The sequence below is a fragment of the Lichtheimia ornata genome (assembly GCF_029851405.1).
Source record: "Lichtheimia ornata isolate CBS 291.66 chromosome Unknown scaffold00091, whole genome shotgun sequence".
NCBI classification, from domain to species: Eukaryota; Fungi; Mucoromycota; class Mucoromycetes; order Mucorales; family Lichtheimiaceae; genus Lichtheimia; species Lichtheimia ornata.
Window position 1 is genome coordinate 52,501 of NW_026695411.1, and position 26,017 is coordinate 78,517.

Genomic DNA, 26,017 nt, shown 5'->3' on the forward strand with positions numbered 1-26,017 from the left:
GAGGCAGACGGATCCCAAGGGCGTATACGTTGTTTGTTGACATGAGCAGCAGCATGTGGTTTCCGCTTGTACGTTGGCAACACCGAGGATCAAAGATAAGGAAAAGACAACCAGGATAACTTGATGCACGTGGTGGAACATTCAACCAGTAGTAGTAGTAGTAGTGATGGGAAAGTAGATGATTTTTGTGGTAATGATGGTAGTTATGTATGGATCCAAGGCCATGTATTTATATTTTTTATTCAAAAGGTACATGAACGTATACAACGAGATGGCTAAATGTTCGAGACCTCGCATCACATCGAATCGAATCGAGAGAGCATACCCCTTTGTCTAATCAAGATACCTTGTGGTTGATGTTAAGCTGTTGGTGATTGCTTAGGTCCGTATATCGCATGCAATTCTTGGAATCCAATTGGTTTACTTTTCTTTGACATCCTTGCATTTTCTTTTCTCATATCAATGACGCCGTGGCAAAGGATTTATCACTGCTGAAGACCAAAGTAATGGATTTGTAGTATGCCAGGGGTTCATAGGCAATAGCGACCTTTCTCAAAAGATTCATGATGTGCCTTCTCTCGGTCTTTTCGCATATAAAGTAGATGACATCTGAGATGCAAGTGATCAAGCACAATCGATGCTTTCATGCAAGAACGGGTTCTCATTCCATAGCCAATTGCCCCCGATACATACAATCGCTGTTCGCATCCAAGAATTCGTAAAGCTATTATAGCTGTTACATAAATACGTGCGTAGGGTCGCGAATTAATAGCTTTAAGTGTGGAATGGAATGGAAGATGGAAATGTATGTAAACGTTGGATGCTGTACAAGCGGATACCATGCCACGTTTTGGTTAAATTACAACATACAGTAGGATGATGTGCTGCATACATCCCCTCAATTCAATCCAACCAGCAGTAGTATGTAGGACTGAAGTGGGCGAAAAAAGTTCAATGTTGTTGATACTACTGTAGGCTATTCGGCAAAGTGAACGGAACATGTCTTGGGTATGTACATGTTGTTACACGTAGCTGTAGCATGGCGCATGAATGTTTGTGTCGGGGCGCTTCATATCTCTCGCATTCATAGTCTCAGGGGTACGTAAAGCGGATGTGTGTTGGATGACGCATGATGATGGCATCTTTGGTGTTATCATAAAGGGATCATTGTAGTTATATGAAAAAGACAGTTTATTGGTCATTAATGTATTCAATTGACATCAATCATAGCAGCCATGGATATCGTGTATGATCTTTTGGTTTACATCTCAAGTGGGGTTGGTGGTGATGGGAGGGGGATGATCAAACGTGCGGCTGGGCCATTATCTGGGAGGCGCTGCTGCGTCTAAACGCGTTCATTCTTCTTTTCTATATTTCTTCCAGCCGCAACATGACTCTGCCAATGAGTAATTCTATGAGCAACAACAAGGCAATGACACCCTGACGTCTACAGCGCGGAAAGCGACATGCGATGGAAGGAGACCAACATCTGAACAGCGGCATGTTGCAAGCCTTTACGAGGATGAGCAAGGACAATGAGGGACAGGACAAAGAATGTGGATCGTTTACCGAGTTTGGAGCCAAAGTTACCCTATTGGCCAAAGACACCCAAGCATACAGAAGGATTCTTTAGGTATGTGTTGCGCACCAATCGTTGTCACCACCACCATGTATGTGCCGATAGCGCTATTCATATGTATGCATGATTTTTCGTTGCCAGGAAACAGCATCAGCAAGGTATCCTTGGTATTCGTATTAATCGGATTGGTGGTTGTCAGTGTATGCGATTTCCAAGTCTGAGCTTTGGTATTCTAGCTGATGCCGAGATGTCTTCCACAGGCAACAAGTACAGCCTTTGACTCAAGATCTTCAAGACAATGTATTGAAAGGATGGGAACAAGACCAAATGGAGAGGTGAAAAAGGTAGGTATCATGGGTCAACGTAGATGTAGTCAGTGGATTGGTGGATTAGCAATGTCGTCAATAAATAACCTATTTTAGAAGGATTTAGTAATTAAGATACACTTATCAAATGTCAAATGAAAGAGCATTTAAAAATACATATCAGCTACATGTTCTATTGTATTGTGCCACGTCTATCATGGTGGTTATGGTGGATTTGAAAGCTCAATGTAAGAGCGCTCTCCAATTGTGGTGGTTGATTAGACATGATGATGGAATAGGCGAATCATGATCGGTATTAGTGGTAGTGGTCAATGCTGAATGCATGGCTGTGGCCGATTGAGTGACCCTGGGATTGGGAGCATTAAAAGTAGGTGTATCATTTTCTTGGTCTGTTCTGGATGATGATGATTCTTCTTCTCAGTCACTTGAGTTGATGTGGGTGGTGGTGTTATTGAAGTGTGCATGACATCATGCAAGGACGCTGGCAAGGATGATCGACGTGGATGTGTGTCTTGATCCAAATAGGATCCCCCCAGGATCGATTGGCTCTCAGTGTTAGTCATCGAGATGGTTACTGGTATCGGTCCAAAGCTCTCCCTTGGCTTTTGCATGGCCCCAGCAATGAAGCATGCATACCAAGTAGTAGGATTGTTTTCACATGCGTTGGCCTTTTGTGTGTCATGCGTTCTTGATGGTATGAGTTCCTCACATGCTTTACTATAAACAATATTATAAACTTGATGAGAGAAACAACAACATTCGGTTGGAAGTACAACAACACGTTATCATTTGATCATGGTCACTGACAACATTTCTTCGAATGAGCGGATTACTCAAAAATGACCATGGCACCCATCATTTCTTTTATCATTGCAACCCTATCTCATACACCATTGGAAGACGATAATCAAAACTTCCTTGCCATGATATTTTTAACACCAATACAAGTAGCATAGAGGACATTGGATTACAAAGTGAGCTATGGAGAAAGCGATGGTATGATGGACTAACGTAGCCAAAAAAGTGAAAGCTGATTTATTTTCCAAGTTCGACAAAACGAAAAGAGCAAGAAGGTAATATTGGAAAAGGTGGGATGGTGAATCTAGCACTTGCACTCGTTCATGGCGTCTACGCATTGCCAGTAACCCCGGTCGCATGCCTTTGGGTCTCCATCGTCCATGTGTTTGCGATTACAGACATCGTGTTGGAATTCGGCACAACCACCAAAGAGATTAATCTGACATTCGCAGCAGCATGCGCGGTACGCGTGTACGTTGGCAGCACCGAGGATCAAAGATAAGGAAAAGATGACCAGGAAAAATTGATGCACGTGGTGGAACATTCTGCCAGTGATAGAAGGAGTAGTAGTGACAGGAAAGATGATGAATCTTGCCGTAATGATGGTGGTTAGGGGCCATGTCTTTATATTTTTGGATCCAAAAGGTGTTGTACATGTACGACAAGATTTCGAGACCTCGCATCATATGGAATCAAATCGAGGGAGAGCACTCGACCTTTGCCTACAAGCTGTTGGTGATTGCTTAGGTATAGCGTATGAAATTCTTTGTTTATTCTTGGATTTGGTTCACCTTTCTTTTGCCACCCTCACATTCTCTGATCTGGTGCATATCATCGACATTGTGGCAAAGGGTTGTCATTGCTCAAGACCAAAGTATGCCATGGGTTATTAAGCGACCTTTCTCAAAGAACCATGACGTGCCTTCGCTCGGTCCTTTCGCATATAAAGTATAAGGCATCTGAGATGCAAATGATCAGGTGTTGCCATCCTCCGCGCAGTGGATTCTCATTTCATAGCCATGTTCGCATACAAGTATTTGATTTTAAAGTATACGTGATAGCTATTGTATAAATACGTGCGTGGGGCCAAGTCAATGGCTTTACGTAAGGATGGAAATGTAAACGTCGGATTTGTATGTACAAGCGGATGCCGCATGCCACGTTTTGGTTAAATTACAGCATACAGTAGGATGATGTGCTGCATGCATCCCCTCAATGCAATCCAACCAGCAGTAGTATAGGACTAAAGTGCGCGAAAACAGTTCAACGTTGGTCATATTGCTACTACAGGCTATACGGCAAAGCGAACGGAACTCTTATGTCTTAGGTATGTATGCATCTATTGTTACACGTAGCTGAGTGGCATGGTGCATGAATGTTTGTACCACGTTTTACTGCAGCTAATCTAAGAGACGTTGCCAACAATCACACGCTCGCAAAAGATGGATAGATGAATTTATGTATTACTACGTACATCTCAAGTGAGGGATGGTGATGGGGCGGCTGAGCAAAAGATTTCCCCATTATTGGGAGGGAAGGCGCTGCTGCGTCTGAACGCGTTCACTTTTCAAGCTGCAACATGACTTTGCAAACGAGCAATTCTCCAAAGCAACCAAGCAATAGATCCATAACGTCCTTAACGCGGAAAGCGACATGCGATGAAAGGGGACCAGCATCGTTGAGCGAGTTTGAATGTCTAGGTTTCGAAGGGACTATTGACCAAAGACAACATAATGTAAAGGAGGATTCTTTAGGTATGTGCTGTGCACCAAGCATTGCCACCAACACCACCACCATGTACCGATACAGCTATTCATCTTTATGCATGGTTCTTCGTTGCCAGGAAACGGCACCAGCAAGGTATCCTTGGTATTCGTATTCGTCGGAATGGTGGTTGTCAGTGTGTGTGCGATTCCTCCAAGTCTGAGCTGGCGTATCCAAGACGACGCCGAGATGTTTTCCACATACAGCAAGTATACCTTTGGCTCAACATCTTCAAGACGACGTATTGGAAGGATGGCGTCATGACCAAATGGATGGGGTAGGTAAGGTGAAAGAGGTAGGCATCATGTCTTAGTAGTCGATTACATAGCATTGTTGTCAATAAACATCCCATTTTATGTATAGAAGGATTCAGTAATTAAGATAACTTTATATCAAATGTCAAATGAAAGAGATTCACAAATAGCATTCACAATATCAGCTACATGTCCTATTGTATTGAAATCCATATCCATGTCCACCGATGCAAGCGTGTCACGTGTATCATGCTGGTTACGGTGGATTTGAAAACTAAACGTAAAAGCACTCTCCTCTCTTGATGGTAGTTGATTGGACATGATGATGATGGGAATGGGCGATACATGATTGGTATTGGAGGCGGTATTAGTCAATGCTGAATGCAAGGCTGTGGCCAATTGAGTGACCCTGGGATTGGGATCATTAAAATTAGGCGTATCATCTTGGTCTGTTCCGGATGATGACGACGACTCTTCATTCTCAGTCACTTGAGTCGACGTGGGTGGTGTTACTGAAGTATGCATGATGTCACGCAACGACGCTGGCAAGGATGATCGACGTGGATATGCATCTTGTTGATGGTTGGATCTTGTCAATGGAGTACTAGTAGTGGGGATAAGGATTGGTGGTAACAACACGTTTTCACTATGGGATGCACTACACTTGGTGTCAGCAGTAGGGCAAGCTTTGTACGAGATAAAGATACCTACGTTGCATTCGGCTCCTCGTGTTGTTGTTGTTGGTTGCCATGGCTATTGTTGCGCTGATGATGTTGTTGATGATGCATGTTGCGAAAAGGATAAAGGTGGATCGTTTGTCTAGAAGACTCTATATATAAGGCGAGTGGATGTCATTGTTAACGGGGTAATGTTGTCATGGTATAAACAAAGAAGATCATTATCTACCATAATGGGAGCCAAAGAAAAAGCACAATTGGGCAAAAGGGATGTTTATTGAAGGATAATCTTTTTCTCTATATGGATATGGGTCCATGTTCCATTTGATAGGCTTCGAACAATGCACGATAGCAAAAATAATACTGGCTTACAGCTTGTACCATGGTGGTTCTTTGTCTTCGATACGCATCTGTGAGCGTGAACACGAGATCATTCTTGTCCAAATCCTCCTCTTGGATCTTGATGGCATTTTGTTGATGCATCATACGAAAATACTGGATACCACTATTGATGACACAAAACGTGCCTGTACGACCACATCCTGCACTGCAATGAACGATCATAGGACCTGCATCTTTGGGTTGGAGTTGGTCGGCAAGATGAGAGAGAGCAATGACGGGGTGGGTATCATGAGGCACACTGAAATCGGCCCATCCCAAAAACTGTAGCTGGGTCACCGTCGTCTTTTTCAATACTTTGTTGTCGTCATTCATAAAGGTGGCATGAATCCTTCGTATCAAACAATCAGCCTTTTCATCATGTTGTTCGGGTTCTGGGGTGGATAATTCGACATGGAGATGATGACCTTTGATGACAAGCGGGGGTTCATTGTAAAGAGGCCAATAACGAGCACATTTCTCCATGCCATTCTCGAACTCGGGAGAAAGAGCCACAATCAAACGGGTATCTTGTTCAATCACCATACGCCAGAAATCTATCAGCGTCGATCGAATAGGTCCCTGAGAAGCAATGTACTGCCGTGGGATACCGAGCGGTGCCTGGATCATGCTTGCATTGATATAATCATCCCCTCGTGAAGGATCAATCGCCATCAACGACGTATCCTCAAGACGCACTCGATTGTAGTTGAAGGGGATAATGTTGCTGTATCGGTTCTTGGCTTGGCCCACCGCACTGGTTGCTATCGACACACTGTAACGAGCATCCTGCTGCATGCGATGCACTTGTCGCTTGTTGAGTTGGCGAAATTGCTCAGAGACATAATCTTGGACCGATGCCGTGGGTCGCGATAAGAGGGTGGCGAGGAACTTGACTGCTGATCTATCCGCCATGATGGAACAAGACGTTAAAGAAAAGCCACGATGGTCTATCTGTCTCTCAGAAAGGGCGGGCGGCATTGACTGCTGCAGCTGGTGGAGGTAACAATACAGGTGCCACAAATGTTTTAGTTTCTTTGTCTCTCTTCCTCTTCTCAACACAGACCCCTACCCTAATCGAATGGCTGGCACGTAAGTAGTTTGAAGTCTTGCATGCTGTTGCTCCATGAAGCTCACATCCTTATACTAGAACGGTGCCAAAGCAACATGAGATTCAAGTACCCGAGACATTGTTGAAAAAGAAGCGTACGGATGAAAGAGTAAAAGAACAAGCCCTTCAAGCCAAGCAAGCTGAACAAAAGGTATACCGATACAAACATACATGCCATGCACGCAATCTTTATTCATTCATATTACATGATAGCAACGAGCGGTCAACCGTCAACTTGCATTCAAAAGAGCAGATCAATACGTCAAAGAATATCGACAACGAGAACGAGATGAGATCCGACTACGTCGTCAAGCCAAAAGCGTTGGCAACTTGTACGTTCCTGCCGATCCCAAGCTGCTGTTTGTCGTGCGTATCAAGGGTATCAATGATATCCATCCACGTGTTCGCAAAGTCTTACAACTCTTTCGCCTCTTGCAAATCAACAATGGCGTCTTTGTGCGTTTGAACAAGGCAACGGCGCAAATGTTACAAATCATCGAGCCCTATGTCACTTATGGCCCTCCCAATCTCAAGACCGTACGTGAACTCATCTACAAGCGAGGATTCGTCAAGGTGGATGAACAACGTATTCCCATCACCGACAACGATGTCATTGCAAAACAACTCGGCAAGCTGGATATGATTTGTGTGGAGGATGTGATCCATGAGATTTATACGGTGGGTCCCCGTTTCAAAGAGGTCAATCGCTTCCTGTGGCCTTTCAAGTTGAACAATCCTACAGGAGCATGGGAAAAACGCAAGTTTCGGCATTATGTGGAAGGTGGTTCAGCCGGTGATCGTGAAAAGGATATCAATCGATTAGTGCAATCCATGATTTGATTCAATGTATATAATATAAGGGTCTTGGCTTGTGTATGCGTCATTGTATGTGGATTGGATGGGGCTTGTTGTGGAGTATAATGTTGCCAGTGGTCTCCTCTTTTGGGGCACTTGAAGTGCGACACGGAATGCCCTTCTAGAATGAATAGCCTATTTGATCCAGTGATAAGAGATACAATCCCTCCTAAGTTTACCCGGCATCCTGCGTCCTGCCCTTTCCTGCCGAACATTATCTGGTTGTTCTTGGATCAACTCTATAAACGCCAACCATGTTCAAACCGGTTTTGCTGCATGAAGCTTGCGCCAACGACAAGAGCTGGATTCGATTTTTTTGCATGGATCGACATGCCAAGCTCCTTGATATGTAGGGGTAACTTTTCGTAGCTAATTTTTGGTGTGTTGGAGATACCTTACACGTGAACTATACTACCCACTTGTTAAAGAACTCATATGTTGGGTGAGTTTTCACACCTACAAGGTAGCCTGGATGTTTTGTGTCTTATGTAAACGAGCAAGTTTACACTCTGTAGACCTTCTCCTTAGTATTATTTCGCCACATGCAGCCGATGCCGTTATGTTCATGTGTGTCTCTGCATTGTTTGATGTTGCTATGCATCAAAGTGGTTACTATTGCTACTATGACTACGGTTGCTTGGCAACCAGAAATCTATAAAAGATCAATTACCAAGCTTGGCTGTCACCCATAATCACTCATCAAGATGAACTTCAAATTATCCCTTTTCCTTACTCTCATCATTGCAGCCTTCATGGTGGTAGCTGCACCACCACCACCGCCACCAACATCAGATCCTGCAAAGTCTCAAGGAAATACTCAAGCCTCTGGAGCGGATGATGCTGCCCACTCAAGTCCAGGGAATGGCCAAACCCTCAGCATCGAAGAAATGAAAGCAAAGTGTTCAGATTATTGTAGAGCTGCCAATCCTTTTTACTTGAGCGAATGTGTGACGCGATGCGAGACTATCGTTAAGAAATGCACCAAGACACAGTGCCCTATTTAGCGGTTGTTGTAGATGCTATGATTGTGCTTTAAATACAGCTGATCTCTTTCACTGTACCCATAATACGATACCAAGGGTTGCTTGTGAATCATTTCCATGTAGGATGCTTTATGTATGAAAATGATCAAGATTACCTATGCAGATGTTCCCCTTAGCACTTTTTCGCCACACGTAGCCAATCCCCTTAGATGCCTGTATCGTTTGATGTTCTTACCCATTGTGAGGCTACTCCTACTACTGCGGTACCTTAGATTCCACAAGTCTATAAAAGGTTGCTTCAAAAACCAAGAAACGCGACTTTTATGCATTAGCAGCTCATCAAGATGAATAAATTATTCCTTTTTATTACTCTCATTCTTGCTGTCGTCACGGTGATAGCCGCACCACCACCGCCACCACCATCGTCCGATCCCACAAAGTCTCAAGGAGAAGGTGGTCAAACCTCTAGTTTGGATGGTGCTGCCAACGCAAATCAAGGGAATGGCCAGACCCAAAGCTATGAAGAAATCGACGAAAAGTGCAAAGAGTGCTGTAAAGCGTACACTGGTTACCATACTCTCATGTGTTTTGCCGGTTGCCGGTCCCACTATGCCAGATGCAATAAGCCTCAGTGCTAGCTAGTGGTTGTAGATGTTATGATTTACACGTTTGTGCTCTAAATACACCTAGTCTCTGTTACTGCACCCATGATAAGCGGTACCAATGGAATATCAAGTGTTGTTTGTGAATCATGTATACCATGTTGTTAGGTAGATGCTTTATGAAGATGATCAAGATGACCTAGGTAGACATTTTTCCTTAGCACTCTTCGCCACATTCAGGAGACGACCCCCTTTAATTTGTATGCCCTTCTGTCATTTGATGTTCTTATGTATCGTGAGGTTACTCCTGTTGCGATGTCTCAGCTCCCAAAAGTTTATAAAGACCGATTTGAAAATCAAAGCAAACACGACCATTACCACAATAACTCATCAAGATGAACATCAAATTATCCCTCTTCATTACTCTCATTATTCCTGCTCTCACAGTGTTAGCCGCAGCACCATCACAACAACCCGATCCCCAAGGAGATGGTCATCAAGCCTCTGGTTTAGATGGTGTCCAGGCGAGTCCTGGGAACGGCCAAACCCTCAGCCCCGAAGAAATGAAAGAACAGTGCTTCGGCTATTGTCAAGTTGCCGATGAGGAGTTGCTTTACGCATGTTTGGGCAGCTGCAAGTTTAACATGGAGAGATGCAATAAGCCAGAGTGCAATTGAGGGGACTTCTCTAGAGTATAAAACCAGCTACATAGTTTTCCTCCAAATCATGTGACATAAGCGAGATGCGAAAATAAACGAATTGATTACCCAAATGGATATGCTGGTTTGCATAACAATGTTGGTACCTGCATCATTGAGATGCCACGCGAACCAAGGGAGGGATGGTATGCTCATGTTGGAATGTGCGAGATCGCGTATGAAAGAAATAGGGTGGGAGATGTATTCAATGATCATGGAAACGATTACGCGAATGCATGAAAAGAGCTGATGTCTGCTTCATCCATACTGTACCACGCATACCTCTCCCTCTTTGCTTGTTTATTGCAAACACACACCCCCTAATCATCTGTGATAGATAGACTCGCTTGCACGGATTCAATCTTCCCTTTATAATGTCACATGCAAAACAGATTTTGATGAGTGCTATTATGGAGGATCTGAAAATTTACGGGGTGGGATGGGTAATATGGTAGCGGAGCTGAGAGCTGTTGGCATGGAGATGGGGTGTATTGTTGGTTGCTCTAGATACGTATAACGTATATGCACATCCATAGTAGATGCCATCATGTCTCATAAGCTGGTAGTAATCTGATCCATCCTATTTATTGCCATCCAACATCCTAATGTATGACTCTATATATGCAGTACTGCTACTACGGTGCCGGCGGGTCATGTATGTCTTGATAGTGCAACAGAATGATACGCAAAACGAATCCTGCTTGTAATGTCCACCTCGCTCGTCAGCTGTACAAATCGACTTCCACGTAACTCTGAGATATTACCTTTTTCCACCGTGCCGTGGTCAACGTATGTATTGTATTGTCAGGGCCGTTGCTTGTTGTAATCGGTAAAAAGAGAAAGGAAAAGGGGTGTGTTAACAAGACAAAGAAAAGAGCACATCTCTCCCAAACTTCCTGCTTGCCTTTGTAATATGCGATAACGCCTTTCCAACACTTGCAGTATGTCCAATGTTGCTTGTAAGATAAGGGTTGGTCGTGAAAGACGTGCACTTGTTGACAAGGAGAGTTGGATCGGTCCTCACGATGCGAATGAACAAAAGAGCTGTGACAATGTTATAAAAGCTACTGGTAGCAGTACTGATGCCTCCACACACTTCATTGCTGGACAACATTCCGTATGCCTTGCTGATTGAGGTATGTTGTTATATAAAATCGCTGAAAACAGGTACATGATAAACAGTGTTGAGATGCGGTTGCTACCTCCTAGGCGCCTGCTTGGCCCAATGCAGATCTAGTTTCAAGAAATGCAATAAACCACAATGTTAGTGGGTGGCTGTAGATACCATCATTATTTACGTTTCTGTGCTCTAAATATAAGTGATATCTTTTACTGTATATACCTATGATAAAGTGCCGATGAAATTTCGATTGATGTATGTAGGTGAATCGTTTCTATCATGCAGTACGAGTGCTTTATGAAATCATCAAGTTGAGCTAGGTAGACGTTCTCCTTGATACCCTATAGCCATCCCCTTAGGTTTACAGGTTCCTGCGTCTCTGATGCATGGGGTTATCGTCAGCTAAGTAGGACTACTTATGGCGTTTTCACGCACTTAATAAAAGAGCTATTCGAAAATCAGCAACAACGACAACAACCTCATCAAGATGAATTTCAAGCTATCTCTCTTTATTACTCTCGTCGTTACCGCTCTCACGGTGCTAGCTCAATCATCTCCAAATCCCACAGAGGCCAAAGGAAATGGTTACGTCCCTCCTGAGGAGAGAGAACAAGCGTGTTCCCAGCTTTGCAAAGAAGCAAACCTTCGTGATGCTCAAGATACAAAAGGATGTGAAACAAAGTGCATGGGGAACTTGAAACAATGCAGCAAGTTGTTTTGCAGATCAGCACTAGTTAAAGCGTGCAAACTACCCACATGCAAAAAGTATCAGTAGATTGTTTACTTGCAATGAATTTGATACGTTTCCACATCCCATCATACGCTATCTATTGCTCTTGTCCATGATGCCATCTCTTTTTTTTATAAATTACTTTATTATAGGGTGGATTGATATAATGGTATGCACATCTTTTGGATGATGAGAATGAAGGGGAATGATTATGCAACAAAACGAGGGAGTTGATCAAAGAGGGATGTAAAAGAAGAGGTGGTCGTGTTGGGAGTGGCATCACTAATATCAATGGCGTACAATAAGCTTTCTTTGGCTTCTTTGAAGGATCCTTGATGCTTGTAGACTTGACCTAGCAAAAGCCTACAAAGACACGCATGATGAGTATACCATCCCCCATCTTGTGAATGTATCTAAAACGTACCATGCTTCAGCACAATCCCATCCACGTGCTTTGGTAGCTCTTTCCAATAAGCCTTGAGCCACTTCCCATTCATCCAATCCCATGTACAAGGAGGCGAGATCAATATGGGTGCCCAAATGTTCTGGATCCAAGGTCAATGCCTTATGATAGGCCTCCAAAGCGGTTTCCGGATCCGTGGTATGACGTTGGCTGGCAATACGACCAATGTGTTGCCATACATCCGAATCGACCAATCCAAGTTGCTCAGCTTCCGAAACAGCCTTACCCGCTTCATCCAGACGACCTGCTCGAATAAAAGTGGATGCCGTCATGAGCCATAATTGAACCAACAACTTTTGCCATCGTTCACGCATAGTGCGGATAAAGGTGGTTTGTGTGGATGAATGCGTGATGGTATGACAAGGTGGCGAGAATAGAGGTGTATGCGAAAAGGGGGCGATAAAAGAATCATTCTTTTTGTCATTGTCTTGTTGAATGGATGAACTGCGTGAACGTGCTGCTGCTGCTGTTGTTGCATGATTCTGGCATATAAGGATACGCAAAGTAGTAGGGGATTATTGTGGAATATACATGTGTGAATGTTGTCATTGTGTGCCATCTTTTATGGTCATTTCTACTTGAGATGATCAATACGTGTATTGGCACTTGAAATACCACACCAGGGATCTTAAAATGAATAACCTATTAGATGCATCGATAAACGATGTAATCCATCCTTAGATTCACACACCACCTTGCATCCTATTATGTATGCTTTCCTGCCAAACACCATGTAATCAACATCGGACATGCCTCATACCGGTTTTGCTGCATAAAGTTTCCGCCAACCGCAAGAGCTGGAATCCAATGTTTGCATGGATCGTCAAAACAAGCTCCTTAATAGGGATGACTTTTCGTAGCTACTTTTCGTGTGTAGTAAATACATACTTTACATTTTGAAATATGACATCCACATGATAACGCGGTCATATCGTTGGATGAAATTTCACACCTACAGTGTACTCAACGTTTTGAAGCTTTACGTAAAGGATGAGTTTACTTGTAGGTCTTCTCCCTAGTATTATTTCGCCACATGCAGCCAATGCTGTTCCGTTTATGTGTCGCTGCGTTGTTGTTTGATGTTGCTATGCATCAAAATAGTCGCGAGGCTACTGCTTGTATGCTGTGATTTACCTACTTGTTCACTAAATACAAAGGATATCTTCACTACACCCATAGTAGGTAACAATACATGTTTCGCATTGTCTGTAGTATGATCTGCCATCTCTCATGTAGTGCATACGGGTACTTTATGAAAGGTTCTCCTTAGCACTCTTTCGCCACATCTAGCTGACCCCCTTAAGTTTGCATATCTCTGCATCGTTCGAGGTTTCTATGCTGTTTACTGTACTCCTACTGTAGTAACTTAGATTCCAAAAGTCTATAAAATGATCCATTCGAAGCCCAAAGCAAACACAACTTTCGATCCATTAATAGCTCATCAAGATGAACTTTAAATTATCCCTTTTTTTTACTCTCATTGTTGCTACCATCACGGTGCTAGCTGATCCACCTGCTGGACAACCACAAGGTGGCGCAAATCAAGCATTTTCGGAGGCGGACAAGATAGTATTCGGTACCCAAGAAAACAAAGCAACCTGCCGGGACCGGTGTAAAAATAAAATTGGTTGGGCCAAGGGGGTCTGTATCTCCAATTGCGCAGTTAGCTTTCATGGTTGCAATAAACCAAAGTGTTAGTTGGTGGTTATAGATACCATCATTGTTAAAGTTTTCGTGCTCTAAATAAAGCGATATCTTTTACTGCACGTATCCATGATAAGGTACCAATGTTCTTTCGACTGTTGTAGTTGTGTAGGCAAATCGTTTCTATCATATAGTACGGGTGCTTTATGAAAGGTTATCAAGGTTATCAAAGAAGCAGACGTTCTCCTAGCAATCTTTAGCCATATGCAGCTGATCCTCTTAGGTTTACATGATCCTGCATCTTTGATGCAATCAGTTATCGTCATCTATGCCTCCTTAGTTTCCGCGCCTTAATAAATCGGCAATGCCACCCCATTTTTTTTCATCAAGATGAACCTGAAGCTATCCCTCTGTTACTCTCGTCGTTGGCACGCTCACAGTGCTCGCCAAACCACCACCTCCAGGTCACCCAAAGGCTCAAGACAATGGTCAAGCCTTCGATGCTGAGCAGGCACAACAAGCGTGTTCCCAGTTTTGTAAAGAACTAAAAACTCCAGATTCTAAATCGACAATGCTATGTGGAAGTCTTTGCATCATAACATGAAAAAATGCAGTAAGCTGATCTGTGATGAACAAAAGGCCAAATTTGTGCACTCTACCATCGTGCAAAAAGTGGACATAGATGCTACGTATGATCACTTGTTTAAGATCTAAATATAACCTATTTCTTTCACTGTAGCATGAGACAGCAGCAATAGAATCTCAAGTGTTGTAGGTCGCATACACGTTGCTATCTCGTAGCTCTTATCCATGATGCCATTTTTTTGGTAAATTACTTTATTATAGAGTGGGTTGATATAATGGTATGCACATCTTTTGGGATGAGGAGGAGGAAGGGAATGATTATGCAACAAAACGAGGGAGTTCATCAAAGAGGGATGTAAAAGAAGAGGTGGTCGTATTGGGAGTGGCATCACTAATATCAATGGCATACAATAAGCTTTCTTTGGCTTCTTTGAAGGATCCTTGATGCTTGTAGACTTGACCTAGCAAAAGCCTACAATAACGCACGATGAGTATACCGTCCCCCATCTTGTGAATGTATCTAAAACGTACCATGCTTCAGCACAATCCCATCCACGTGCTTTGGTAGCTCTTTCCAATAAGCCCTGAGCCACTTCCCATTCATCCAATCCCATGTACAAGGAAGCAAGATCGATATGGGTGCCCAAATGTTCTGGATCCAAGGTCAATGCCTTATGATAGGCCTCCAAAGCGGTTTCCGGATCCGTGGTATGACGTTGGCTGGCAATACGACCAATGTGTTGCCATACATCCGAATCGACCAATCCAAGTTGCTCAGCTTCCGAAACAGCCTTACCCGCTTCATCCAGACGACCTGCTCGGATAAAAGTGGATGCCGTCATGAGCCATAATTGAACCAACAACTTTTGCCATCGTTCACGCATAGTGCGGATAAAGGTGGTTTGCGTGGATGAATGCGTGATGGTGTGACAAGGTGGCGAGAACAAAGGTGTATGCGAAAAGGGGGCGATAAATGAATCATTCTTTTTGTCATTGTCTTGAATGGATGAACTGCGTGAACGTGTTGCTGTTGTAGTTGTTTGTGTAGAAGAAGAAGTAGGTGGTGATGTTGCTGAGGGTGATTCATGTGATGATGATGAATGAGAAAGTCGTCTGATATCCAAAAACACCATGCTCTTTTTACGAGGTCGTTTCTTGAGAGTATTGTTATCAGCCATATCTTCAGGAATTGGTGGTGGAGGGGGTACTTGGGAAGGATCCAATAACTTGGAGGAGGATCGAGAAGGTGAAGGTGTTGTAGTAGATGATGATGATTCACTGGCACGTCGTATACTTGGGACAACTTCTCCTTGGTGGTTCATGCCAAGACCTTGAGCCAATTTTGTGTAAATGGCAAACAATTCATTGTACGACTTTAGCACTGCATCGGGTCCTTCCATTTTCTCAAGCAATGCCACTTGTGCCATCCGAATATGCAAATACGCCTCCGCTTGTTCATAGTACCTTCGGCTGTAATTCTCTCGCTCACTCCATGATAATACTGGTAATCCATACTTCAAATTGGTGGGAATGTCATTGGTATCAGGAGCAAATCGTGAAAGAGCCGTTTGGATGGTCTCGAGTGCACGTGGTGACGTGTCGTTGAATTGGCGGCAGGAATATAAAAGCGAAAGAAGATGCCATGATGGTAAATGAGAAGGCTCCAAATGCAAAGAACGGCCTATGGAATTCAATGCCGCTGCCACATCCTTGATTTGGGCTTGTTGTGTTGCAAGTTCATAGTGGGTCTGCCATGATGTTGGATCCAATTCTGCAGCTTTGGTCAAGGAGTCGATGGCTTCATGATGACAGCTTGCTCGCACCTCAGGTGATTCACCTTAACAAAGAGAGAGAGTCAAACTCTTTTCCCCTGATGATAACAATGATGATGATGATGTTGACTTACATTGAATGGCATAAAGACCATAAGCACATCCACGCATACGATAGCATTGTGCAACCAAAGCATCCCATTGTTTGTTGTTTTTCTCGTTCCTTGCCTCATTTAAATCCTTGACAAGTTCAACCGCCACATCCGCCACATGAGCTGCTACATGGCCATTGTGTCGTTCTCTGCCATACAATTCCACACCCGCAAGCAAGACATGAATGACATCGATCTCCGTTTCCTTGGTATCATGCACGGTGCGTAGTCGTTGTTGGATGCTGTGTACCTTGACATCCTCCACCACCGGCTGATCAATCTCTGGCATGCCAACCAGTTCCATATAGCTGCGTAATGCATAAGCGGCTTCCACAAAGTTACCCAATCGCATCAAGCAAAAGAAAATGTAGCGTGCAATGCAAATGCTGTTAAAGGTGCGTTCCTTGGCTGCTTGTAAAAATTGCAACACACGGCGGATGTTGCTAATTTCGCCCCATCCAATAGCATCGTGAGCATCCGTCATTAATTCTGCCAGTTCGAGCACGTAGCGTACATGGTTGGATGGATCGGAATGAGAGGACAAGGAACTCAAGAGGTTGCGATAAAGCGCTGTCAAGCATAAAAGTTCCTCATAGGCAGAGGCTTGATTGGTGTCATTGATAGCCGAGACCTTGTTGGGAGGTTGCAAATCGCCTTGGATAGCCATAGGAAAGTAACTTCCCTCGTTGCACGCCTTGATCAAGAAACGAGCGTAATAACGAAACACGATCCACCGTTTATGCATGCGCCAGAATGAAGACCAATGCGATGTACTCAAGTGCATGTAGCCACGCATCAAACGTAACACGCTTCGTGGTGTCCCACTAGATAAAACAGTATCAGCATCCCCTTTTCATTGTATGTTTCACCACCACCCCTTCAACATACTCTTCTCGTATATGTAAAAGGATAGCACGATATAAACATTCTTCAATCCAAGACCATAGCACTTCTCCTTTTTCTACTGGATGTTGTTCATACACACTCCAAGCGGCTTCATAGGCTTCGATCGCTGATGCAATATGACCCTGCATTTCATAACATCCACCTAGCATCATCTCCTTGTGTTACTATCCACTCTCACTCACTACGTACGCTTGTCTCTCCTTTACCTACCTTTGATGACTCTGGCTTGGATCAACAAGACCATGCCATACCCCGAATGGACTTGTTGCATGGGTAAAGCCAATCGTTCCAATGCTTCAAGGGCTTGATCATAGCGTGCTGTCTCAAAGTAAATCCGTGCTAAGATGATTTTGGCAAACTGCAGTGGGTAACCATCGAAATGAATTTTCTAATTTTGGTATGCCATTCTATAATTTGTCCTTGTGTTACCTACCTGTGCCTGCCACTGATCATTGGTTTCTGGCTCTTGGCCCGGGCCATCACCTTGATGTTGTTGAATGATCATCAAGAGCTTTTTCAATATGGGGTCGGTCATGGCGACATCCAAAGGACCAGGCAAGGTGATATGATTGGGTGTATCATTTTCATACATGTCGGTCTCATGAGATGATGATGATGTTGATGATGATGGCGGTGAAACAAGATGTGTTGTGGATCGATTCGTAACAGCAGGGACATGGTTGTTGATGGGTATTTTGCGTTTCTTTGAAAGTAAAATGGCAAATTCGGCTTCAAGACGAGCTGTTGCTTCAAGCACTTTAAGTCATAGATTAGGATCATCGTTGTCCGTGCACACACACACAAATATAAACAAAAATGGGTGTTGTATATACGTACCTGATTCATCCGGATGATATTTCTTGTAACGATCTGCCAATACAGGGATGGATTGCCATTGTCCTTTACATCGAGCCGTATCCAAATCAGCAGCTGCTTGGAGCGGCTTGGAAAGTAGTTCCATCGTCGTTGTGTAGAAGGAGTGGTGAAAAAAGGGGGGGAAAGAAAAAGCGCGGGCGCGTTGACTGGCTGTTGTTGACGGAAAGAGAGAAAGAAAGACTGCTGAGTCTCGCTCACAGGGTGATACCAGTAATATACGGCCACTCTCCACGTGTTTTTCCCTTTCGGTTGTAATCCAACTGACAAGTGCTGGGTTATCACAAATAGGTAGTCGTCTTCTTCATCTTGACTGCTGCTGCCATGCATCGGCGTCCTCTTCATCACAACTCATGTCCAATTGGGGGCTGTTGATGGTGTGCATGTGTGTCGCATTCGCATTACTGACGGCGTTGAAAAGAAAAAGAGGAGAGAGAAAGAATACGTCTTCCGCTGTTTGCCAAAATTGTCCTGCATATCAACTGTCATCGGTTGCTGAGTGAAGCGATGGCACGTGACCCCTTTCATGCTTCATGTATACCCCATACACACACGCTCGTCATGCACTTAAATAAGTAGCTTTAGTTGGAGATAATAAAAAGTAGAACCAGATCCCTAAACGAGATTTACTGTTTCTGTATTCATTGTCTATGATGTAAAGGACCCCATGATACAACTATAGGTTATTGCTGGTTCTAGTTTCTCTAATTTGACACACGCGACGCAACAATTTTGAAATTCCTGATAACCTTGAACAATGTGTTGCGTGTAGATGTGATCAAAGTCAACCATGAAAAGAAAAAGAGGATGGGCTTTTTCATGTTGGAATAGACGCCTGCATGGACTTATCCCTCTTTCCCTGAAAGTTACGCCACCATGTATATCTTCTACTCAACGTATATCATAACCTACGCCGTTGACATTAGGGTGGATGTACGCAGCATCACCTCACAAACCAGATGCTGTAAATGAGAGCATGTAATGAGAAGGATGTTACTTTCATGGTACGTATAAAGAGGTTGAAGATGCTATTTGTAAATTGTACGGTGGGGTATCTACAGGGTCATGGAGATGAAAACGTCACATCGTGAATGCTGTACATAAAAGCTGGATACGTATAGATTTACTCCTCGTGATTACAGGCTTAGTGCCACACATAAATGAAACGATTTATTCATGGTGTCAAAATTGGAAACATCACCATGAGATCTAACCGGCTTGTAGATACGAAAAATAAAGGTGGGCTTTACTGTGATGGTTGTCCCATGATACCAGCTGCAAGACCTTCGCGGCTCACTGGGGCGCTCACTGGGGGAACAACCTGATACTCTGCACAATCGTAAGTTTTGCACATTTTTAGATAGTGTGGGTCAGTGTTCGATGCGTCACACTTTTTGTAACACTCGTCTAGGAGTTCTTGTCGCGTAGGTGGTTTTGAGGAGGCAGAATCTTTTCCGTCAATTGGAGCAGGTTGAGCTTGACAATATGCCACAAAGACCGCCAAAACAACAACGAGAGCAGTGATGGAGAATGACTTGAACATTGGAAAAAGACCTTGATGTAAAAGAAAAGAAGAATGAAAAGTTACATCGAAAAAGCTCACCTTTTTATGACGCATGTTGTATGCAAAGATGGTCCGGAAAAAAGCTGCTGGAATCCCTTCAAATAAGTAGTATGTATGGCGCTGAAGTACGTACATCCTCCCCACTCCAAACATACTTGGCATCTTACTTTCTACTCTACTACCACGGTAAGTGTTGGTGCAATCACAAAAGGGCAATTACATTCTCGTCGAATCCAAGGCAACGGGCTAGAAACATGATAGGAATCATGCCATGCTAGGTAACCACAGTGATTAGATACAGGTATCTCTCGCCTACATGTGCACCAAAACCTAATAATAGTATCATCTCTAGTAGTTCTTAGGCTAGCTGATTGGGCCATTGTGATCACTACTTGGGTTGGTTGTCCAAGATGAGAGCATGTATGGTCGTTCAAAGAGACGACGCATGTGTATTTTGTTGCAGTAGTGGTAACATCGCCTTGAGAAATCAAATGCCGTAAACAAGAAGGAGAATGATAAGGGTGATGTTGGTGATGCTATCGCTAAACCAATTGGAGGATATCGATGCTTGCATATCGCATTATGCATCACGCAAATCACATCGTGATGATCTCGGTGTTAGGAACCAACGGTAGTAGATCCAACATCCTACTAAGCGGCACTTCCTTTACTTGAGTAAGTATATGATTGTGAAAGACGTACGTGTCATGAAAAAAAGATCTGTTCAGAAACTCCAACTCGTGTATGCACCTGCGTGGGAGACGAAAACGTTGCATCATGAATGCTGTAAGAGCTGAATACATCATCATCAAAGACTCGATGCCACACGTAGTAAATCAAGCAATTTATTCATGATGACTATGTAAATTGAAAACATCTCCATGAGACCCAATCTGCTTGTGGATACGAAAAATAAAGGTGGGCTGTGCTACAGTATTATCCGCTCACAGTTGGATTTACATTTCCGACGTACATTGGGGTACGCATGTTTATCAAGATGTTGCAATCGAAGCTTTTGCATCGTTCGATATCATTGGACTCTGTATACCGTGTGCCGCACTTTTTGTAACAGGCCTCAAAGGCTTCTTGTAGCGTAGGTGACTTTGAGGAAGCATCACCTTTTCCATCAACTGGAGCAGGTTGAGCTTGAGCTTGACAGTATAACACAAAGATCGCCAAAACGACAACAAGAGCAGTAAAGGAGAACGACTTGAACATGGGAAAAGAGACCTTGATGTGTATAGTAAAAGAAAAGACGGATGAAAAGATACATCGTTTGCAAGAAAAACCCTCCCCGTTTTATGATGTATGTTGTATGTGCAAAGGCGTTTCTGGAACTCCTTAAAATAATATGTGTTTATGGCGTTCAAGTATCATCGCCGTCATCATCATGGTTTTACTATTTTGCACTCCCACACGACTTGTAATGTTATAGTATGTAAAGCCCTTTGGTGATGATCCATCATCATAATAGATATATACAGTTGACGTCTAGGGAACTCCCAAGAATGGCGGAACACAAGATTGAAGAGGTGGTATATAATCACCATGCACCTCCGTTGCCTCGCAACGCGCACGTGTAGTATGGCGTATCCATGCAACTTGCCAATCACCCCGTTACATTGGTCCGTTCCTTTTACAAAAGTATGAGAGATGGGAAGGGGAGGTTAAAGGATACGGAAACACCATAGTTGCTGTGGTGATATTTGCAGGCAACTGGCATATGGATAACGCTGACACGTGTATAAAATCAAGTCGCGTGTGGAAACATAATAAGGAAAGCTGGACAGTGCACGTGATACAAAAGAGATCCACCCATCAGCTGCATTACAAACCATCCATTCGTTTGCCGTTTTCTTTTTGCACTTTTACTTTGAACACGCAATGTCCACACGATTGACTACACACTTTACATTGAGACCCTAACAACCCATTGGCAGCATCGTCAACACCTGCATTAACACCATCAGCTGATACCGACACACTCCTTCTTGTGTTTCAACAACGCCGAGGAACAACCTTGAGTATGTACGACGACCACCTTTATTCCATACTGATCCGTTTACAACTACCAAAGACGCCATGTATGGGGAAGTTCTATCACAATGATGATGGCAATGGCGATCCAAAAACATAAAAAGGATGACGATGCAAGGGATATCCATTCTTCAAACTTGACGATAGCACTCTCATCGACTCTATTGCGACGACCGGTTCATCCATCCCTGTTATACATGCAGATGCGGTTTTCTATTGCCGGTATCCAACATCGATACGCGACGACCGACCATGCACATAAACGATGTCTGCTGAATACCAATGTCAGCAGCAGCATCAAGCAAGAGGATCACATCTCACAACGCCGACTTTGAGGATTATCCTGGTGCATGTGCTGATTTGTTATTGTTGCCAAAGATACCCCCTAGCTGCGGGCTTTCTGCAAAAGACGCCACTATTATCTAGATTCCCCTTCCAAATACAATGATATACGAGCAAACGCACATTTTATACAAATCTTGATTTATAGCTACATAGTGTCACTGTATTTAATGGGAAGGAATACAATCACGTTCGCAATTGAGTTTCTCGGGTTCAGTTGTTTTGCCTCTCACACACTCATCGTAACATTGTTCGAACCGGTGCTTTAGTTCTTGCGCGATTGGTGAGCTTTCATCTTCTTGTTCTATACCCGAGGGAGGTCCAGCTTGTCAATATCCCACAAAAAAGAGAGCCACAATCACCAAAATAGGAAAGGGAAACTTGTAATTGAGATGCCTGTTGAAGAAAAAGTAGTGGAAAAGAGGATGGCCATCTGTGATGCCCTTTTTATAAAACTTGTGAGGGCGTTCCAATACGCCTTCGTGGATTTCACTGCATATAAGAGAGAAGATGATCTACATACATAACCATATTTGAGTGCTTATCAAGTTCCTGTTGCAGATGAAATCCTAGTTAATCATGTTGCCTACGATGTACTAATAGTGCCTAACGATGATAAAAATGAAAATGTAACCTTTATTATATGTGATTTGGACTACAAGAAAGAGCACTAAGGTTTGTTCCAAAACCAAAACCACTAGCCTAGCCACTCTGCCGTGCGTGGGTCAAGAAGCATTCATCCTTGCATTGGTTTTGCTTGCTTTTAGTTCCCCATGTCTTCATGCAATCTTCCTCACACTCTTGTAACGTGGGCTTTGGCTGTCCTTGTGCAGGATTATCGGTTGTTTGAAGATCTTTTGCGTAGGTCCACAAGCATTCATCCTTGCATTGGTTTTGCCGGCTTATAGATCCCCATGACGTGCAATCCTTCTCGCACTCTTCTAACGCAGGGTTGGGTGGCCTTGCGTTTTCTTGTCCTGTAGTAGTAGCTCCTTGAGAATCTTGTGTACTAGGAGGCACTTGATCAGCTTGACAGTAAGCCACAAAGAGCACGAATGCAACACTAATCGTAACAATAAAAGATTTGCGGGAATGCATTTAAAAGCTATAAAGGCAGTAATGGATGGGTGAAATGCAAGTATAAGATGATGGTGCTTTTATAATGGTTCCGCCATCTCTTGCTGTGTGCGTTATGTAAATACATATACACTACCCGACCGATGATCTGCACCTCACAAACAAAATGCTCCTTCTTTGCCAATCAATCCATTGCAGCTGCTATGCTTTCATTATAGACAGCACATCATTCATCATCGTATGTAGCAGCCAACAGACTTGGAGTCATTAAGGGAATCAACATGTATCGTTCTCGCTCAGCAATCCCAAAGAAGGAGCACCAAAGTGAGTAAGGCGTGCCACAGCCTATTATACAAGCATCAAGTACACGACGTAAGGATAGGGATCGTCGATCAACAGGTTATTTTGCAGAACCATGCACGTCAAAATGTTATAGATAAGTGGCTTTTACATATACATGTACATGCAGCTACGATGTACGTTGAGTCAATTTGACAACGTTATGAGCGGGTAACGTCAATAGCATAAAACCTTTCTCTCTCCTTAAAGGCACTGATCACGCAGAGCGTGCCTGATTCATGTTGAAACGAAAGCGTTTTAACCTCCTTAGATCATTGACGTTGAGCACACAAACCCAAATGCAAATGAAGACATGCACAAAAGCACATTCAACGAAGCAACCTCTTCCATCACCATCATCATCATCCGTGTAACTCTCTTTCTCATTCCTCGATGCGTGTGTGTGGATAAACGAGTCGAGTCGTATTGGTAAATAAGATGCATGTGTGTATATGTATTGCGTAAAAAAGTATAGATCCATCTAATTTCTCCTCTTCAAGTTGTTCGAGAGCCATTCCAAGCCTTCATAAAGACCATCACCTAAACAACAAAACGATCCTCGGGTCAACGCATAATCCATATCCAACCTTATCGACTTTGATATACTTACCGCTAGTGGCACAAGTGGTCTGGATATACCATTGTCTGTTGCGAAGTGAGTGAAGACCAAGCTTGTCGGTAATCTCGGCAGCATTCATAGCATTTGGCAAATCCTGCTTATTTGCAAAGACGAGCAAGATGGCATCCCGGAGTTCATCCTCATTGAGCATACGTTGCATTTCATCACGTGCTTCGGAAACACGGTCCCGATCGTTGGAATCGACAACAAAGATGATGCCCTGAGTATTTTGAAAGTCTATAATACCATCATCATCGTCAATCTCCTTGAAAGAAAGAGGATAATAGCAACCACACTTACAATGTCTCCACAAAGGACGGATCTTGTCTTGACCTCCCACGTCCCATACAGTGAAAGAAATGTTCTTGTATTCAACCGTCTCCACGTTGAAACCTAGCATCCATACACGTTTGAATGATGGTATCTTGCTTTGTCGATATGGAAATGCCACTTACCGATGGTAGGAATAGTGGTGACAATTTCACCCAACTTGAGCTTGTACAAGATGGTCGTTTTACCAGCAGCATCAAGACCCACCATCAAGATGCGCATCTCTTTCTTGCCAAAGAGTTCAGAGAAAAGTCTGGAGAAGCTTAAACCCATGGTAAATGTAATAAAGAATGAGGGGAATAAAGGGAAAAAGGTTCGCTCTCTCCCTCTCTCTTTTTCGCGGTATCCATATCTCTCTCTCTGCAAATACACCTACATACCATACTCAGCTGGCCAATGATAATGAATTGAGCTGTCTTGTTCCTTAATACCATTATGCTGCTTTTAACACAACCATCTTGACATGCCTTTAATACCTTATTGCTAAACCTCTAATCCAAGGCGCTCCATCCCATTTTTCCTCATTACAAACCACATATGAGTAAAGCCATTTGTTTATTGTGTTGCATCGTGTCGTGCCAGCCCTATTGTTGCTTCTTTCTTCCTATGCATTTGAAAGTATAGAGAAGGGTCCCTGTGATATGATTGGGAGGTGTCCATCCATCTCTTTAATAAAACTCCCTGCTTCACGAATGAGCCTGCTGCAGTCTATTCAATAATATCATACATATTTCATTTTATTGCCGTTGTAGTAGTTACTATCTAAGGTGGGTCTGCATTCAAAGTAAACAGTGACCTTGGCAAGACAAAGGCAAACGATGCTTGTTTGTGAAATTTTCGTTATCATCGCAATCATCGTTATTGTCGTAATCATCGCATTCATCGTCCTCGTCGTAATCATCGTCTTTGTCGTCTCTATGAATAAACAGCAGCCAAGTTAGGCCATCTGATACCGGGAATGACGACGACTTAGAGTACCTCTAGGCGATCCTCTCTAAGGAAGAAAGCAAATCAGAAGGAACCATCGTACGAGCAACGTCGCGCTATCCCTTGTTCTTGAGAAAGCACTGCACGAATCACGCAAGGCCAGTTCGATCCATGGCCAAGGAAGGACATCACTTACGTAGAGTCCAGGCTCAATCCTCTCCAAAGAAAGAATGATCCCCAATCCTTCCAATCATTTCCCACCTCATGAAAAGAAATCCTCAAAGGGAAAGAACGAGCCTATCACGAGAAGAGCATGTTGGTTCAACACATTCACGGCCGAGCTGTTGCAAATCCTCTTTTACCTCAACACGGTGACCATGCTCTTCCAAAAATCCATCATCATCGACCCATCCTCAAGTCAACGCAGGCCTATAGAGCCCTGGACGCATTCCAAGAAGCTTTTCCGGCACACTTGGCTAGTGCAGAGCGACGCAGCGGCCACCTGATACAGG

General features: G+C 43.4%; 8 protein-coding genes across 8 annotated transcripts; 2 read left to right on the top strand and 6 right to left on the bottom strand.

The window, feature by feature from the left end:
• Positions 1-4,859: 4,859 nt before the first annotated feature.
• On the bottom strand, positions 4,860-5,509 carry O0I10_011476 (uncharacterized protein; the record flags this gene model as incomplete). The annotated part of the gene is made up of 2 exons (XM_058491443.1): positions 4,860-5,367; positions 5,433-5,509. The coding sequence occupies 2 exons, from the start codon at positions 5,507-5,509 to the stop codon at positions 4,860-4,862; spliced, it is 585 nt and encodes a 194-aa protein (XP_058337790.1).
• Positions 5,510-5,695: 186 nt separating this feature from the next.
• On the bottom strand, positions 5,696-6,691 carry O0I10_011477 (uncharacterized protein; the record flags this gene model as incomplete). The annotated part of the gene is made up of 1 exon (XM_058491444.1): positions 5,696-6,691. The coding sequence occupies one exon, from the start codon at positions 6,689-6,691 to the stop codon at positions 5,696-5,698; it is 996 nt and encodes a 331-aa protein (XP_058337791.1).
• Positions 6,692-6,857: 166 nt separating this feature from the next.
• O0I10_011478 (uncharacterized protein) lies at positions 6,858-7,727 on the top strand (the record flags this gene model as incomplete). Its single annotated transcript, XM_058491445.1, has 3 exons — positions 6,858-6,868; positions 6,927-7,038; positions 7,101-7,727. The coding sequence occupies 3 exons, from the start codon at positions 6,858-6,860 to the stop codon at positions 7,725-7,727; spliced, it is 750 nt and encodes a 249-aa protein (XP_058337792.1).
• Positions 7,728-9,722: 1,995 nt separating this feature from the next.
• Positions 9,723-10,004, top strand: O0I10_011479 (uncharacterized protein; the record flags this gene model as incomplete). Its single annotated transcript, XM_058491446.1, has 1 exon — positions 9,723-10,004. The coding sequence occupies one exon, from the start codon at positions 9,723-9,725 to the stop codon at positions 10,002-10,004; it is 282 nt and encodes a 93-aa protein (XP_058337793.1).
• Positions 10,005-12,084: 2,080 nt separating this feature from the next.
• On the bottom strand, positions 12,085-12,652 carry O0I10_011480 (uncharacterized protein; the record flags this gene model as incomplete). The annotated part of the gene is made up of 2 exons (XM_058491447.1): positions 12,085-12,238; positions 12,300-12,652. The coding sequence occupies 2 exons, from the start codon at positions 12,650-12,652 to the stop codon at positions 12,085-12,087; spliced, it is 507 nt and encodes a 168-aa protein (XP_058337794.1).
• Positions 12,653-14,885: 2,233 nt separating this feature from the next.
• O0I10_011481 (uncharacterized protein) lies at positions 14,886-18,358 on the bottom strand (the record flags this gene model as incomplete). The annotated part of the gene is made up of 7 exons (XM_058491448.1): positions 14,886-15,039; positions 15,099-16,404; positions 16,474-17,315; positions 17,380-17,539; positions 17,608-17,755; positions 17,831-18,153; positions 18,235-18,358. 7 exons carry the CDS (start codon positions 18,356-18,358, stop codon positions 14,886-14,888), a joined length of 3,057 nt encoding a protein of 1,018 aa, XP_058337795.1.
• Positions 18,359-22,915: 4,557 nt separating this feature from the next.
• Positions 22,916-23,311, bottom strand: O0I10_011482 (uncharacterized protein; the record flags this gene model as incomplete). The annotated part of the gene is made up of 1 exon (XM_058491449.1): positions 22,916-23,311. One exon carries the CDS (start codon positions 23,309-23,311, stop codon positions 22,916-22,918), a length of 396 nt encoding a protein of 131 aa, XP_058337796.1.
• Positions 23,312-24,110: 799 nt separating this feature from the next.
• Positions 24,111-24,851, bottom strand: O0I10_011483 (ADP-ribosylation factor; the record flags this gene model as incomplete). The annotated part of the gene is made up of 4 exons (XM_058491450.1): positions 24,111-24,169; positions 24,240-24,485; positions 24,549-24,641; positions 24,704-24,851. 4 exons carry the CDS (start codon positions 24,849-24,851, stop codon positions 24,111-24,113), a joined length of 546 nt encoding a protein of 181 aa, XP_058337797.1.
• Positions 24,852-26,017: the final 1,166 nt, after the last annotated feature.